Below are 16,198 nucleotides of genomic sequence, written 5' to 3' on the forward strand. Positions count from 1 at the left end.
AAGGAGATCAGAAAATTGGTATAGAGCAGAACGAGGAAATTTGGTAAAGCAAATTAGAAATCAGTCTCAGGAGCATATAAAGAGATTGTATAATGTGTTACTTGAAATAGATTCTGAAAGGGACTTGGTAAAGGACTGTATGATAAAGTGGGCACAAAATTTTCAGGAGCCAATATTATTGGAAACGTGGGAAAAAATTTGGGTTAGAAATGTTAAATTCACGAGCACAGAATCTGAGGAAAATTTTTATAAAATGTTTTATAGATGGCATCTAGATCCTAAAAAATTATCGTGTATGTATCCAGAAATGCAAGCAAAATGTTGGAGATGTAATTGTGATGACGCTACATATTTTCACATTTGGTGGACTTGTAAGGACATAAAGGCCTTTTGGATAAAAATTTGGTGGATTTTACAAAATGTTCTGAAAAAGAAGATAAAGTTCCTGCCGTAATTTTTCTTGTTGGGAATTATTACGGATTGTACAGTAATTGAGACTAAATTGATTTTAAATCTAATAACTGCAGCAAGATTACTAATAGGACAATATTGGAAGAAAAAAGAAGTACCAACAATAGAAGAATGGATATTGAAAGTTGCCAATTTGGCTGAGATGGCGAAGATATCAGCCTTTTTGAAAGACAATACGCAAGAAAGATACTTAAAGGAATGGAAAAAATGGATTGACTATATTCAACGTAGATATCAGACTAAGAGTTATCAGATTGTTTTTGAATGATTATGATGTATTATTTTTGATTGCTTTTGGGGGAAGTTAGGAATTGATGATTGTAGGGGTATAATTGAGTTGGGATGAAATTTTTTTAGCATATGTTTGTTTTATTTTTAACTATACCTTGTGCTCGTTCCGGGAAGTCGGGGAGGGGTTGCGAAGGGAGGGGGGAGGAGGGGGGGAAAGGGGGAAAAAAAATTTTTGTAAAACTTTTTGAATAAAAAAAAAAAAAAAGGTACAACATTTACAACACAATTGATGGTCAATATATCAATATAAATCATAAGGATTGCCAGCAACAAGTTATAGTCATACAGTCATAAGTGGAAAGAGATTGGTGATGGGAACTATGAAACGATTAATAGTAGTGCAGATTCAGTAAATAGTCTGACAGTGTTGAGGGAATTATTTGTTTAGCAGAGTGATGGCCTTCGGGAAAAAAACTGTTCTTGTGTCTAGTTGTTCTGGTGTGCAGTGCTCTATAGCGTCGTTTTGAGGGTAGGAGTTGAAACAGTTTATGTCCAGGATGTGAGGGATCTGCAAATATTTTCACAGCCCTCTTCTTGATTCGTGCAGTATACAGGTCCTCAATGGAAGGCAGGTTGGTAGCAATTATTTTTTCTGCAGTTCTAATTATCCTCTGAAGTCTGTGTTTTTCTTGTAAAGAAATGCCCTTCTTTACAGATTCATCAGAGTAACGGATGAATTTATGCGGGTTCTTTTTAATAGAAGAGAAATACTTTAGACCAGGGGTCTCCAACCTCGGCAACTTTAAGCCTGATGGACTTCAACTTGAGTTGAAGTCCACCAAGCTTAAAGTTGCCAAGGTTGGAGACCCCTGCTTTAAGCCAGCCTTCAGGCGGCATCAAATCCTTTTTAAAAACATGTTAATACTCGCATTTAACTATGAAAAGCAACCAATCTATCTCCGCTCTTCCATACTTCTGCAACACGTTCAACGCCTACGGAATCAAACGGTGCACGGGTTTAACGGATTGGTGGGAAAAGCAGGGCAGCACCGCCACCTTCCGGAGCGGCTCCCTTGAAAAAGACGCGGGGCGGAGCGCACTCCGGCGGGGCAGCCTCTTCCTCTTGTGACGCTTGGAAGCGGCAAAGTCGCGGGGAAGCAGGAAGTAAGTCTCAAGATTTTTCTTTCCCTTTTTCTTTTCCTTTAAAAAAAAAAAAGTTCCAGATTTTTTTTTAAAAAATGAGCATATCTCGTGAGGACCGCGCAAAATGTTAGCTGGAGCACTTTAGAAAAATCCCAAAAAAGATGTCTATGTCATTAAAGCTCGAACCGGATTCATTGTAGAAGTAGAAGGCTGCAGCAGACTAGTTGGCTGGAGGGAAAGACGCGTTTTCGCCTAAGAAAAGTAGTCGCGCAGAAGTTTTTCAAGAACTTGTAGTTTTCGCTTTAGGATTCTGCTTGGCCAGGAGTTGTAATAGCCAGAAGTTGCAACTCCAGAAAAGAGGAAATCAGCATTAAAGAGAGAGAGAGAGGTGTTGTTGTTGTTGTTTTAACTGTGCTTGAAGTTTGACTCTCGACAAAAGCTTCTGAACCTTCCTTGTATTCTTTCTAGGTTTCCGGGAATGGATCCTTTTTTGGATTTGCTGCACTCGTTTTCAAGGGCCTTGTCGCCCGCGGAGCTCAAAGATCTTAAATTTCTTTGCCAGAGCCATATTGGTAAAAAAAAACTGGAAGGTGTGAGCTGTGGCAATGAGCTCTTCACGATTCTCCTGGAACAGGAAAAAATTGCATACAACGATGTAGGGGTGTTGAGATGCATGCTCAAAAGTCTGAAAAGAGAAGATCTACTAACCCAACTGGAGCAGTACGTCAAAACAGCGGACGGTGATCCAGATGGTCAGCCAGAGGATAAAGAGAAATGTAGGTTTTTTGTTTTTTTTTACTTTTTGATCTTGGGGGGGAAAAAAGGTGCTTTGGACCTTGAGGCTGGGGTGAAATTCAACAGGTTCTGACAGGTTCTGGTAGCGTAAATTTTGAGTAGTTCAGAGAATTTGCAAATACCAGCTCTGGCTGGCCCCAGAGTGGGGTGGGAATGGAGATTTTGCAATATCCTTCCCCTGCAATGCCCACCAAGCCCACCAAGCCAAACCCACAGAACCAGTAGTAAAAAAAAATTGAATTCCACCACTGCCTTGAGGGACAGGGCTGCAGTCCTCCATGCACTAGTTTGCAATGTATCCCACTGGCTGAGGATTTATTTTTTGGTAAATATTCAGGCCACTAAGGTTGATCTATAGGTACTACAGGACATTTTGCGGTTATTTTTGCGAAATATAAGAGTCATAGGAATACTCCTTGGAATGTGTAAGTCTAAGGTGTCTTGTTCAAAAGGCAAGATGCTTCTATTCAGACAAGCTGCTCCATATTAACTGTTGGTTCTTGGCACCTCATCTCACCTCCCCTTGCCCAGAGTTCTTCTGTCCCTCAGAATATTATTAAGTAACTGCAGCACTTGAACCTTGCTCAGTTCTACTCAGGAGTTTTATATATTAAAAAAATGTAAATGGAAACTTTGGAAACAATAGGTTTCAACTTTTGGAGGAAAAGGCTTTACAGATAGGCCTTGATTTAATACTGATTACATTGTGACCATTCAAAGTTATGATGGACCTCCCTGGGGGCATTTATGAGTCAAATTAGAAGTTCCGATGGTCTCTCCCCTCCCCTCCCGTCCCCCCCCCGTGCAGTCATGTGATCACACCAGGCCCTCATCAACCAGGCTGTATTTACATCCATTTGCATTGTCCCGCGGTCACATCACATTTTACGACAACTGAAAAACGGTGTTTACTTCCAGGTTTTGGCAAAACCGGGCCCATTGCAAATCATTGGTTTACTTTGTGACTGCCACGGAAAAGGTTATAAAACAGATCAATCACATGGGTGACCCAACTTATGACTGACATTAATTACAACTAGTTATAACTTAAGGAATATGTGTAATAAGTTTAAAATCATCATGAACCTGTGGTAGTTCTGTAATGAAGCTCACTTGTTTAATTTGAACTAATCTATCAGGAGGGTGCCAAATCTGATGGCGATTGAAGGGTGTTGATTAAGAACAAAATTTCTGAGATTCCCAGAAAACTTGTAGAAGAGGACATGAATAGCCCTATGTTAACGTATCTGATAACCACACCCCACCTGAGGGAGCCAGTGTTGTTCGAGGACACTTATGTGTGGCCAACATGACTATAACCAAAGGTGCACAGAATACTGTTGCCTTCCCACCAAAGTGATACCTATTTATCTACTTGCATTTGCATGCTTTCAAACTGCTAGGTGGGCAGAAGCTGGGACAAGCAATGTGGGTGATAGCTATCAATATTTACCATATTAGAAATTGAAACTGAGAACTTTAAAAATACTTATTTAATAATATTGAACCCCTAAGCTGCAAGAGTTTCAGAGAAGGACAAGGAAGGGATAAAACTGATACGTAATAGATGATGCATAGATATCCCACTGCAATTCGTCTATATGTCATGTAATATGCTTTTCTTTCCAGATAAACTGAAGAGAGCTTTTGAAGTCATATGTGAAAATGTTGGAAGGAACTGGAAAGCGCTCGCTCGAACACTTGGAATTTCAGATGCCAAAATGGATAAGATTATGGCTGCTAATCCCTACAATTTGGAAGAACAATTGATGCAATCGCTTCTAGAATGGCAAAAATCAAAAGGAAAGGAAGCAAAGGTGGAGGATATAATAAGAGCTCTAAGGAAATGTCGGATGAATCTAGCAGCAGATTATGTTGAAGAAGCTGTGAAAGAAACTGAAACTCAGTAGGATCAGTCAGAAGAGACTGTTCTGGCAATGAATTAAAAATTCACAAGAGAAGACTGTTTATCTGTCATAGAAAATACGGGAATATATAGTTCAATAAATATATTACATTGAATCTATTACAGTGGAATTCAGCTACCTAGGTGATTTCCTGTTGTTGGCTAACTACAAGCCAGTCCTCAGACTCTTATAGGAAAGAATCAAATTTCAACACAATTTGAGCCAGTTCTTATTTGTTCGGTCCCTTTCAGATATGTTAGGGCTACAAATCCCAATCAATAAGGCTGGAGATCTTTTGGAATTGCAGTCCCCATTCATGTAGAGGGCAATAGCTTGGGAAAAGCTGACAAGTCCATTTCATATATTTAGATGGGAACACAGCCAGGACTTTTCTTGCAACAAGTGTGAAGAAATAAAATGTGCCTGGTCGGAATTTCTTGGGTTTCTTGGCAATTTGAAATCAAAGAGCCGGCCAAAAGTATACTTGGGATTTTATAGTTTTGCCTTCATTTTCTAAGCTGTGGAATGAGCTGATAGTATGTAATAAGGAACCAGAAGACAAAATCTTGACTCTGCATCAAAAGTGGCTTCTTGTTTCTCTTGCAGTATTGTGGGAATATAATTTCTACTGAGGGTATAGTTTGGAGTTATTATAGATGAGCTACTAATATGAGTTTTCAATAATTTAAATGTGCTGTGTAATTAGATAATTTTTAAAAAAATATACAATAATGTCTGATATAACCTTTTTCAATTTAAGTTTCATTATATCAGCAGTAGGCAGCCTATAAATGTATATTCAGCTCAAAAGGCCTTATTAACTTAGACCCTGAGGAAACCATTTTTCCTCTGCCCCTGCATTCCTTGCTGTTGGAAGGAAGAAGACCAAGAGAAGAGGAGATGGCAGAATGAAAAGCAAAAAATGATATTCACTGGTTTTGGACTTTACCCAGCGCTCATGTCCAGCAAATAATTTTAAAGATAAGGTGGCCCTCAACTAGTGCCTGGGCTGCAGAAATGAATGCTCATTAGAGGGCAGCAAAGTGACACAGAAAAACGTTTAACATTTTGCTTTCAAATAATAGTTTACCCAATTTTTGTAGCCAGATTTGCAAAGTTCTATTCAATTAAAAGATTTTCCTAATTTTGCATGCCTTTTATGTTTGCTGTTTCTATATAGACATACAGTAGGCAGTTTATTAAGATGAACACAAGGAACATGCCTGTATCTGATAACCCTATCCATGGATACTGATGTAGCCATGGGCTGTATTTTCCAGTAACTCAGCATGCAATGGTCTGTAACAGCTTAATTTTCAGTTGTGAAAAGTAATAATAAAAAGAAATAATAATAATAACAACAACAGCAACAGAGTTGGAAGGGACCTTGGAGGTCTTCTAGTCCAAACTCCTGCCCAAGCAAGAAATCCTACACCATTTCAGACAAGTGGTTATCCAACATTTTCTTAAAAATTTCAAGTGTTGGAGCATTTACAACTTCTGCAGGCAAGTTGTTCCACTTATTAATTGTTCTAATTGTCAGGAAATTTCTCCTTAGTTCTAAGTTGCTTCTCTCCTTGATTAATTTCCACCCATTGCTTCTTGTTCTACCCTCAGATGCTTTGGAGAATAGTTTGACTCCCTCTTCTTTGTGGCAACCCCTGAGATATTGGAACACTGCTATCATGTCTCCCCTAGTCCTTCTTTTCATTAAACTAGACATACCCAGTTCCTGCAACCGTTTTTCATATGTTTTAGCCTCCAGTCCCCTAATCATCTTTGTTGTTCTTCTCTGCACTCTTTCTAGAGTCTCAACATCCTTTTTACATCGTGGCGACCAAAACAGAATGCAATATTCCAAGTGTGGCCTTACCAAGGCATTATAAAGTGGTATTAACACTTCACGTGATCTTGATTCTATCCCCGTTTATGCAGCCCAGAACTGTGTTGGCTTTTTTGGCAGCTGCTGCACACTGCTGGCTCATATCTATATGGTTGTCCACTAAAACTCCAAGATCCCTCTCATAGTTACTACTATTGAGCAAGGTACCACATATACGGTACTATGCATTTTGTTTTTTTGGCCTAAATTTAGAACCTTACTTTTTTCACTGTTGAATTTCATTTTGTTAGATGGCGCCCAATATTCTAGTCTGTCAAGATCTTTCTGTATCTTGAGCCAGCGCCCAAAAACAAAGCAGAGCTGCAGGCATTCCTGGGATTGGTTAATTTTACGCGGTCTTTTTAAAGAACAAAGCAACTGCTATGGAACCGCTGCATAGGCTCTTAGGAAAAATACTGTTTGGTCTTGGGGAAAGTCAGAAAATAGGGCTTTTGAAGCAGTAAAGAACCTGCTCTCAAGTGATAGCCTGCTCATCCAATATCACGACTCACTACCCTAGTGCTGGTTTATGCGCATCCCTTATGGGGTGGGGGCTGTACTCAGCCATAGACTTCCAAACGGCACAGAAGCCCCTATAGCGTTCTACTCTAGAACGATGTCCTCCCCAGAGAGGAACTACAGCCAATTAGACAAAGAAGCACTAGCCATTGTATCAGGGGTCAAAAAATTCCATGAGTATGTCTTTGGGCGGAATTTTGAAATCGTGACTGACCACAGACCGTTACTAGGATTACTGGCTGGCGACCGGCCAACGCCTGTGGCACTTTCGCCACGTTTGACTCGATGGACTATATTTTTAGCCGCTTACTCGTACAAGCTGCAGCATCGACCGGGAAAAGAAGTGGGGCATGCAGACGCGTTGAGCCGATGCCCACTGCCAGGGGCGACCGAAGACCCCACTCCGGGGACACCCATCCTCCTTATTGACTCGTTGGACTCTGGCCCAGTCACATCAAAGGAAGTGGCTCGGGCATCATACCGGGACATTGTGTTAAGGACTGTACTCGGTTGGGTACAGAGAGGGTGGCCGCTACCGGGCGAACGGTTCAAAGAATTTGTTAAGAAACGAGATGAGCTCTCGGCTCAAGGGGGGTGCCTGTTATGGGGTGATCGTGTAATAATCCCTGTTAAGTTAAGGGGCAAGGTATTGGACCTCCTCCACGAGGGTCACCCAGGCATCGTAAGGATGAAGGGGTTAGCTAGAAGCTATGTATGGTGGCCACTCATGGACGCAGAGATTGCTGAGAGGGTAGGGAAATGCCAAGCTTGCCAAGAGTCCAGACCGCTAGCCCCAACAGCCCCGGGCAGAGAATGGGAAAAGCCCCAAGGGCCTTGGTCAAGAATCCACATTGATTTTGCTGGCCCTTTCACGGCCAAACTTCCTAGTGGTGGTGGACGCATTTTCCAAATGGTTAGAGATCATACTTATGAAGTCCACCACAGCCGAGGCAGTAATCGCAACCCTCGCCACCTATTCGCAACTCACGGGTTGCCGGACACTCTGGTGTCCGGCAATGGGCCCCACCACGGCAGCCCAGTTTGAAGAGTACCTGGCAGAGGAAGGCATCCGACATGCCCTCTCTGCACCTTTCCACCCTGCGCCGAATGGCCTTGCAGAGCGCTCCGTCCGGAGCGCTAAGGAGGCATTGTCCAGGCTCAAGCCAGGTGACTGGCAAACAAAAATAGACTTTTTCCTAGCCGTCCAGCACAGAACCCCAAGCACAGCCACTGGAAAAAGCCCAGCCGAATTGTTAATGGGGCGGAAACTCCGTGCCCACTTGACTGCTTGAACCCCATTACACACCCGAGGGTTACAAGGGGGAACTAGAAAAGACAAGGGAAATGAGCATAGGCGACCGGGTGTGGGCCCGAAACTATGGGGACGGCCCGAGTTGGGTCGCCGGACAAGTAACAAAGATAACAGGCCCAAAATCGTACGTGGTAGAGCTACCAGACAACCGAGTGTGGCGGCGCCACATAGATCAGTTAAGGAAACGAATAACTGACCAAACCAAACCAACAGAGACAGGTAATGACCAATACCACTTTGAATCCACAGCTGACAATGACCCGGGGGAGGCGCAAGACTTAGCTGAGGTCCCAGAGTTCCAGCGACGCCATCAGGTCCCCGAGGGAAGCAGCAGGGAAAATTCCAAAATTAATCCAAGGCCGGATGGCCAAGAAAAAGAGTCGGCCAATAATCCAGAGCCCGATGGCCCAGAGAAAGAGCTGGGAGGAGAAAACAGCCCCTCCGACCAGCTCAAAACACCACCCAGAACTGAACCGCGCAGGTCAGAAAGAACTAGGAGACGCCCAGGTTATTTGCGTGACTACGTCGAAAAATAACATGTAAATAAATATGTAAATAGAGACCAAGTGTTTTCTGGGAGGGGAGGAGTGTTATGTATTAACAGTTGTACCTTTAAATATTTGAGCGGGAAATCAGCACGTTGCTGATTGGACGAAGCCTCCAGCAGGACTGTATAAAAGGAGAGGTTTTTCCCCCAGCCTGTCGCTGGGTTCACCCTATATTAAAGAGCTGTTGTCACTACCCTGGTCTCCAGCCTCGTTACTTCCCGAACTTAACATTATTCCTTCAATTATTCAAAGAATCTTGCAAAATATCAAACAAATGGCCAATGTTTATGACCTTACCCACACTGGAGCAACAAAAATATTCTGTAGGGCCCCGATTCACATTTCCAACCTGGGACTTTCTCTGTGCAGTTATCAAATATTCCAGGGGCCTGCTTTTTGTCTGTATAGTTTAAATCAAACAGCATACTGTATTTTATGTGTAGCATAGGGGTTAAATGCTCCCAGTTCTGACAAGATCTTGCGATCCGATAGTGATCGTGGACAGTGGTTCGGCGATCCGGTAGCGATGGTGGAGCAATGCTCCGCCCTCCCTCCTGGATGTCATTACTTCCTAGTTTTAACCAGGAAATAATGTGTTTTTTACCTTCTGTGCATGTGCAAAAGGTTTTGTGCATGCGGAGGTCTGTGCACACGTGATGTGAGCGAAGCGAGCATGTGCACAGGATGTGTGCCCTTCCGAACCAGTAAGGAAGGTAAGTAGATTTCACCCCTGGTGCAGCATGCTATATACTGTAGCTCAATGGCTTCATTTTTACAAAAGCAATTTTAACCACTGCCTCCTCCCAATTAATAATGTTCTTTGAGTTAAATTAAAAAAAACACAGCTGCGTTATAATTACATTTATGATAACCTGTAATTGGATGTAGGAGTGTTTTTGGAGGTGAGCCCAAAAAAGGAAGATAGCAACCACAACCTTGAAAATTCTGCCCCTATTTACATGCATTAAACATAGGTAATAAAAAGGGGTGAATTTTTGATCCCATGCTTGTGTTGTCTTGACTATTTTTACCTTCTCTCACCAGGGATATCCCTGACTGGACTTATAAAAACCAACCTCTTGGAATTGTGCTTCCACAGCCAAATTTTCTCCATTGAAAATTGTAAAATTAAGTTAAGGAACCTCAGGCAGTGTGTGTTTCTTCTGCCAAAGCCACATCCCTCCATGCTAGCACAGACACGTATAACCCTTGCCAACTGCTTTGTGCTTTAAAAGAAAAAGCAAAACAGAATTTTGGAAATTTAGAAATACAGGATAAGTCAGGAAAGAAAAGAACTAATAAAAAGCTATAAAATATGGTGTAATCTCAGAGGGAAAAAACTTTTACCCAAAAGGCACTTGAATGGGCAAAAGTAAACTATTAGGATCTACTTAATATAATAGAAAATAAAATATATTTCTATAAAGAATTAAGGGCTAGAAGGGCCTACAAGCCTGTTCTATGAATTTTTCAGCTGTACAGTACTTTCAAGTACTAAAGTCTTAAAAATTACTTCAGCAAGATCCCATTCTCCATCTGCAGGAAAAGAGGGATACTTCTATACTCCCACATAGCTGTAGACATGATTTAGAACTAACCCTTTTCCAATCTATCAACACTGAAACATGCCCAATAGGAGCATCATTCTGTTGTGCAATAGATCTGGGGGCTCCATGTTGGGGGAAAACTGGGTGCTTAGCTTTAGGTCCTAGTCCAAATAAAGATTATCTAAAATGGGATCCCAACCCCTGATCCGTGGACTGGCACCAGTCCATGGCATGTCAGCCACCAGGCTGTGCAAACAAAGCCCCATTCCCGGGGTTCATGAAACGATGCCCCCTCCCATCTGCAGAAAAACTTCTCTCCATGGAACCGGTCCCTGGTGCCCAAAAGGTTAGGGTTAGAGGATCGCTAATCTGAAACATGGTAGGAAGTACCTGAAATGTAAAATAAATCATCTGTGGTTGCCATAGCATCCTCAGACCAAGTTTGGATATTTTGATATTGCTTGAGAGCCTGGATAGGGAAGTATTTGAGAGGGAAGTCTAATAACAGGGTGATCCTGATCAGGAATGACTTTCATCTCAACAGGGTGCTTTGAAAACTGGAGTAGTGGTTGTTCTGTGCCCCTGCTTTGAGCACCTAGACTAGAGAAAAGGAAGTCTATAAACTGAACAAATCATTATAATTTATTCAATTTATAGGCTGCCTGATCAGTTACTGGAATAACCACTTCATACAGCTTCTAAGAACTAAACCAGAGAATCAGAATTGTTAGACTAAGCTAAAATGGCACTAATTAAAACTTCTGTCATCCAGGAGGATGAATGAAGCTTGATGTCCAAGCAGAAAAGCACTTATTTACAGTATTGTTGACTGTAGTTCTAAGAATGCATTGCTCACTTTTCTTAGGGAGAGCTTTGCAGTCATGAGACGTTCTTTCAGTAATAACATAACAGGAAGCAATTTCTCTAGTTGTAGGGGTTAGAAAAACATGGATGGCTGAATAGCTGTTCTATTACACCACAATTTTAAAGCACACAAATTCTACCAAGAGGCAAAAGCCAAAAAGTTATAAACTGGAAGGCTAGAAGTATTTTTAAAATATAACCTGTCAAAACCCACACCTAACTGAATATCTACAATAGGAAACTAATTTAAAAATCCCTATATGATGGAATGTTACATACTAATTATTTATTGCTATGCCTTCTTCTATACCGCTCACATTCAATGGACTTTTTTTGTATTATGTGTTATGTTATACATAGTTCCTGCTTAAACCAGTTTTTACATAATTAGACAATTAACATACTTTAGCTCCTCATTGCGCTCCCCTCCTTAAGGCAAAGCTTTGATTGCTAATAAAACACACAGAAATCCAAACACGGCAAAATATTTTCCATGTTTTGTGACAGGTAAAAAACAAAGATAGCTCTAAGTTGTAAACCTTCCCCCACATCAATATAATAAAAATACATAGTTTAGGTATGTCCAGCTATTTTAAATATACTTCAGGTATAGGTTTCTGATTCTATCTGATCGATGCAATGTAACATTAGCAATGACAATTTAAAGACATGGATTATTTATTCATTGCTTTATGTCTTGTTTTTTCTCTGAGAAATCAAGTCCATTTTATATGAGTCTCCTCAAATTTTATCTAAACAAGGTACAAAGTGAGTTTGGCTGAGAGAGAGAATGACTAATAAAAAATCATCCCACCGAGCTCCATAATTTAGGATGCCTTGAAATTTTACAATCTGTTAACCACTATACAGTAATGGCATTAAATTTGGATACAACTCAACAATCCATCACTTGACCTCCTTTCAAATAAGACTACATTGATAAGTGGGGAGGAAGACTGTGATCTATTCTGTAGGGAGACAAAGACAATGAATATTGTCTTTTTTTATTTTTTATTTTATTTGTCACAACAGTGTATATATGTGGTAGTGTTGTCCGTCAGCAGTAGCACATGATGGTTTGATAGCTGTGCTTGGAAGTACCTGAGAGCTAGATGAGCAGCTCTCATTTCCAACCAGTTGATGTCGTTCTTGAGGTCGTTGGGGGACCAACGACCCTGAGTTACCTGGTCTGATAGGTGGGCACCCCAGCCGTAGAGGCTTGCATCCGTGGTGAGGACGAGACAGCAATGTTCCTGGAATGAGCAGCCCTTTGTCAGGGCTGGAGACAGCCACCACTGTAGAGACTTTCTGACCTTTGGGGGCAGAGGAATTCTGATATCGGTATGGCTGTTGCCTGTTCTTTGGTGTGGGAGAAGTAGCCATTGTAGGGGTCGTGAGTGAAGACATGCCCAGGGCACAATCGACAGACAAGAGACCATCTTTCCCAATAACTGTGAGAGCAGTGAAAGTGGAACCCTCTTGAGTGCCTTTACCTTTTTTGTCGTGTCTCTCATGTTGAGGAGACGGTCTCGGGAAAGAAACACCTGGCAGGATCTGGTGTTGATTCTTGCTCCCAGATGGACAATTTTGGTCGTAGGCACTAGATGGCTCTTTGCTTTGTTGACCGAAGAGCCGTGATCCTGTAGGGATTGAATTGTTACCTGTAGGTCCCGTAACGCCTGCTGGCGGAAGACGACAGAATCAATATATCGTTCAGGTAACATTGCATTCTTACTGGAATTGTGCGAAGGTGGGCCGCCACAGCATCCAGAATCTTGGTGAAGGTACGAGGAGCGGAAGATAGACCGAAGGGCAGGGCCCTGTATTGAAAATGGGCTCCGGCATAACTGAACCTGAGAAAGCGTCTGTGGGCTGGTCTGATGGGTACATGTAGATAGGCCTCCTTGAGGTCGATGGATGTTAGATAGTCCCCTCTTCTGATGCTTCCTAAGATTGAATTGAGGGAGTGCATCTTGAATCTGCGATATTTGATGTGAAGGTTCAGTTGCTTCAGGTCTAAGATGGCTCTGGTGCCACCTGATTTTTTGTCCACTAGGAAAAGAATTGAATAGAAGCCGGTCCCCTGGTGAGGCGTGGGAATCGGTTCTATGGCACTGATGGACAACAGGTGTTGAATCTCATCTTCCATTTGAGCCCTCTTGGTGGGTATATAAGCATGAGCATGGAATAATTACATTATATATAAGCATAAGCATGAAGTAACTATACAAATTGGATACTCTAGTTTCTCTTCAGATGTATATTATTATAATATGGCTGGGACTGTGGTTGATTTCTGTTCATGTATGTTCATATATGAAAGTGAAAACATTGGCAGTGGGGTCTGCTCCTTCTAGTGGTGCCACTGGATAATGCCCACCCATCATGGTGGTGCTGAGCTGAACACAGACCAAACCAATTTCAGACCCAGGCAACAAGTCAGTTGGTCAGTCTTTTTATAGCAACCAATGGATCTACAGCCATATCTGTCAAAATACAGACATAACCCAGATGCTGTTTGATCATGCAAGATGGTATTCGTTGATCTGAAAAGTGGACCCACTTCTGCAGCCATAATTCTAGGAAGATGATGATGATAATGTTCTTCTTCACATGAAAAATTACAATTCAGTGAGTTATGGTAATTTGAAGACTATTTTGGAACTTCCTGGCAGAATACAGCCCTGCAATCTCAGATGGGACAACTCTGAAGTATGGGATAGCATTGTTCAGTTTCTTCAGATCCTTTATCTGTATTTTCAGAGAAGCAGAGGAGTCCTTCAGACCTTTGATTCCACCAATAACTGAATATGTGATCTTTTTAATATATTATCCAATCTCACAGGGTATCAAATCTCAATTATATTTTTGAACTCTTTGTTTCATATGTCTACATATCAAATTTACAAAGCCTGTGGTGGAAACGTGATGATGCAGTGATCCAATTCTGCAGCTTGCCAATGTCTTTTTCTACCTTTATTTGGAACCATCATCTCAATGTTAAATGGACAGTATTTGACAATAAACACTTGGAAATGCCTTCTTCGTGTGAACACTTGTAAACTAAATTTTTAGATCAAACGGCGTGTTTGTACATGAGAATTGTAATGGAGGTACATGTCTACAAATCTTACATTAAATACTATGTGCTATCTGGTCTCCCTTAAGGCCGTTTGCAGTGCAGCATATCACACTGTTAATTGCAAAAGAGAATTCTTGGCTATGATTCCTTTTTATCACATAAATACTTTAATGAGCTCATGTGCAGCCTAGGTTTGAGTTCCTCTTGTGTTCAAAGAGAAAAATCAAGTTCTGTGCACAATTAATACATAGTACAATGTTTAACTGAAGTTATTATTAATATTATTTATTTAATTTATATACCGCCCTTCTCCCGAAGGACTCAGGACGGTTTACAGCCATGGTAAAAAGTACAAATCAAAAAGTTAAAAAAGCATTTAAAAACTAATTAAATAAAAGGCTGAAAGAATTATAACAAAACTATATTAAAACCCCAATAAAAAACTTCATTAAGCCAGCCCTGCACGATGGAACAGAAAGGTCTTTAGCTCACGGTGAAAGGTCCGGAGATCAGGAAGTTGACGTATCCTCAAAGGCAGTTCATTCCAGAGGGCAGGAGCCCCCACAGAGAAGGCTGTCCCCCTGGGGGTCGCCAGTCTACATTGTTTGACCGACGGCACCCTGAGGAGACCCCCTCTATCGGAGCTCACGGGTCGATGGGAGGCTATTGGTAGCAGCAGGCTGTCTCGTAGATAATCCGGTCCTATGCCATGGAGCGCTTTAAAGGTGATAACCAACACCTTGAATTGCACCCGGAAGACCACCGGAAGCCAGTGCAGCTCGCGCAGGATAGGTGTTACATGGGAGCCTCGAGTTGCTCCCACTATTACCCGCGCGGTCGCATTCTGAACCAGTTGGAGCCTCCAGGTGCTCTTCAAGGGGAGCCCCATGTAGAGAGCGTTACAGTAGTCCAGGCGGGAAGTGACAAGAGCATGAGTGACCATGCATAGGGAATCCTGGTCCAGAAAGGGACGCAACTGGCATATCAGGCGAACCTGATAAAAAGCCCTCCTGGCAACGGCCATCATATGCTCTTCTAAAGACAGCCGTGCATCCAGGAAGATGCCTAGATTGCGAGCCCTCTCCGTGGGTGCCAATGACTCGCCCCCAACAGCCAGCGATGGCGTCAGCTGGCTATACCGGGACGCCGGCATCCATAGCCACTCAGTCTTGGAAGGGTTGAGTCGAAGCCTGTTTCTCCCCATCCAGACCCGCATGGCCTCCAGACACCGAGACATCACTTCAACGGCATCGTTGGGATGGTGGAAATGTATAGCTGAGTATCGTCAGCGTACAGAGGACATCGCACCCCAAAACCACGGATGATCTCACCTAGCGGCTTCAAATAGACGTTGAACAGAAGAGGCGAGAGAACTGACCCCTGTGGCACCCCACATATGAGGCGCCTCACGGCCGATCTCTGCCCTCCTGCCAACACCGTCTGTGACTGATCAGAAAGATAGGAGGAGAACCACTGCAGAACGGTGCCCCCCACTCCTAACCCCTCCAACCGGCAAAGTAGAATACCATGGTCGATGGTATCGAAGGCCGCTGAGAGATCTAATAGGACCAGGACAGAGGAACAACCCCTGTCCCGAGCCCTCCAGAGATCATCCACCAACGCGACCAATGCTGTCTCTGTGCTGTACCCAGGCCAGAAGCCAGACTGAGACGGGTCGAGATAGGCAGTTTCATCCAGGTACTGTGGGAGTTGGCACGCCACCACACTCTCTACAACCTTCGCCACAAAGTGAAGGTTGGAGACAGGACGATAGTTCGCTAAAAAAGCTGGATCCAGGGAGGGCTTCTTGAGGAGAGGCCTCACTACGGCCTCTTTCAAGGCGGCAGGGAAGACACTCTCTGTCAAGGAAGCGTTGACAATTCCCTGAAGCCAGCCT

At 42.6% G+C, this 16,198-nt stretch overlaps 1 protein-coding gene across 1 annotated transcript; it reads left to right on the forward strand.

Moving 5' to 3' along the window:
- The first annotated feature begins 1,716 nt into the window (after positions 1-1,716).
- On the forward strand, positions 1,717-5,691 carry FADD (Fas associated via death domain). Its single transcript, XM_058164365.1, has 3 exons — positions 1,717-1,866; positions 2,314-2,621; positions 4,270-5,691. Exons 2-3 carry the CDS (start codon positions 2,324-2,326, stop codon positions 4,548-4,550), a joined length of 579 nt encoding a protein of 192 aa, XP_058020348.1. The 5' UTR covers positions 1,717-1,866; positions 2,314-2,323; the 3' UTR covers positions 4,551-5,691.
- The last annotated feature ends 10,507 nt before the right edge of the window (positions 5,692-16,198 follow it).

Source organism: Ahaetulla prasina, chromosome 1 (genome assembly GCF_028640845.1).
Source record: "Ahaetulla prasina isolate Xishuangbanna chromosome 1, ASM2864084v1, whole genome shotgun sequence".
Classification (NCBI taxonomy): Eukaryota; Metazoa; Chordata; class Lepidosauria; order Squamata; family Colubridae; genus Ahaetulla; species Ahaetulla prasina.

Excerpts from the sequence above, each read along its gene's own strand:
- FADD (XM_058164365.1), top strand. The coding sequence starts at position 2,324 with ATGGATCCTTTTTTGGATTTGCTGCACTCGTTTTCAAGGGCCTTGTCG. Across the intron at positions 2,622-4,269 it reads GCCAGAGGATAAAGAGAAAT|ATAAACTGAAGAGAGCTTTT; the intron begins GTAGGTTTTTTG and ends TTTTCTTTCCAG.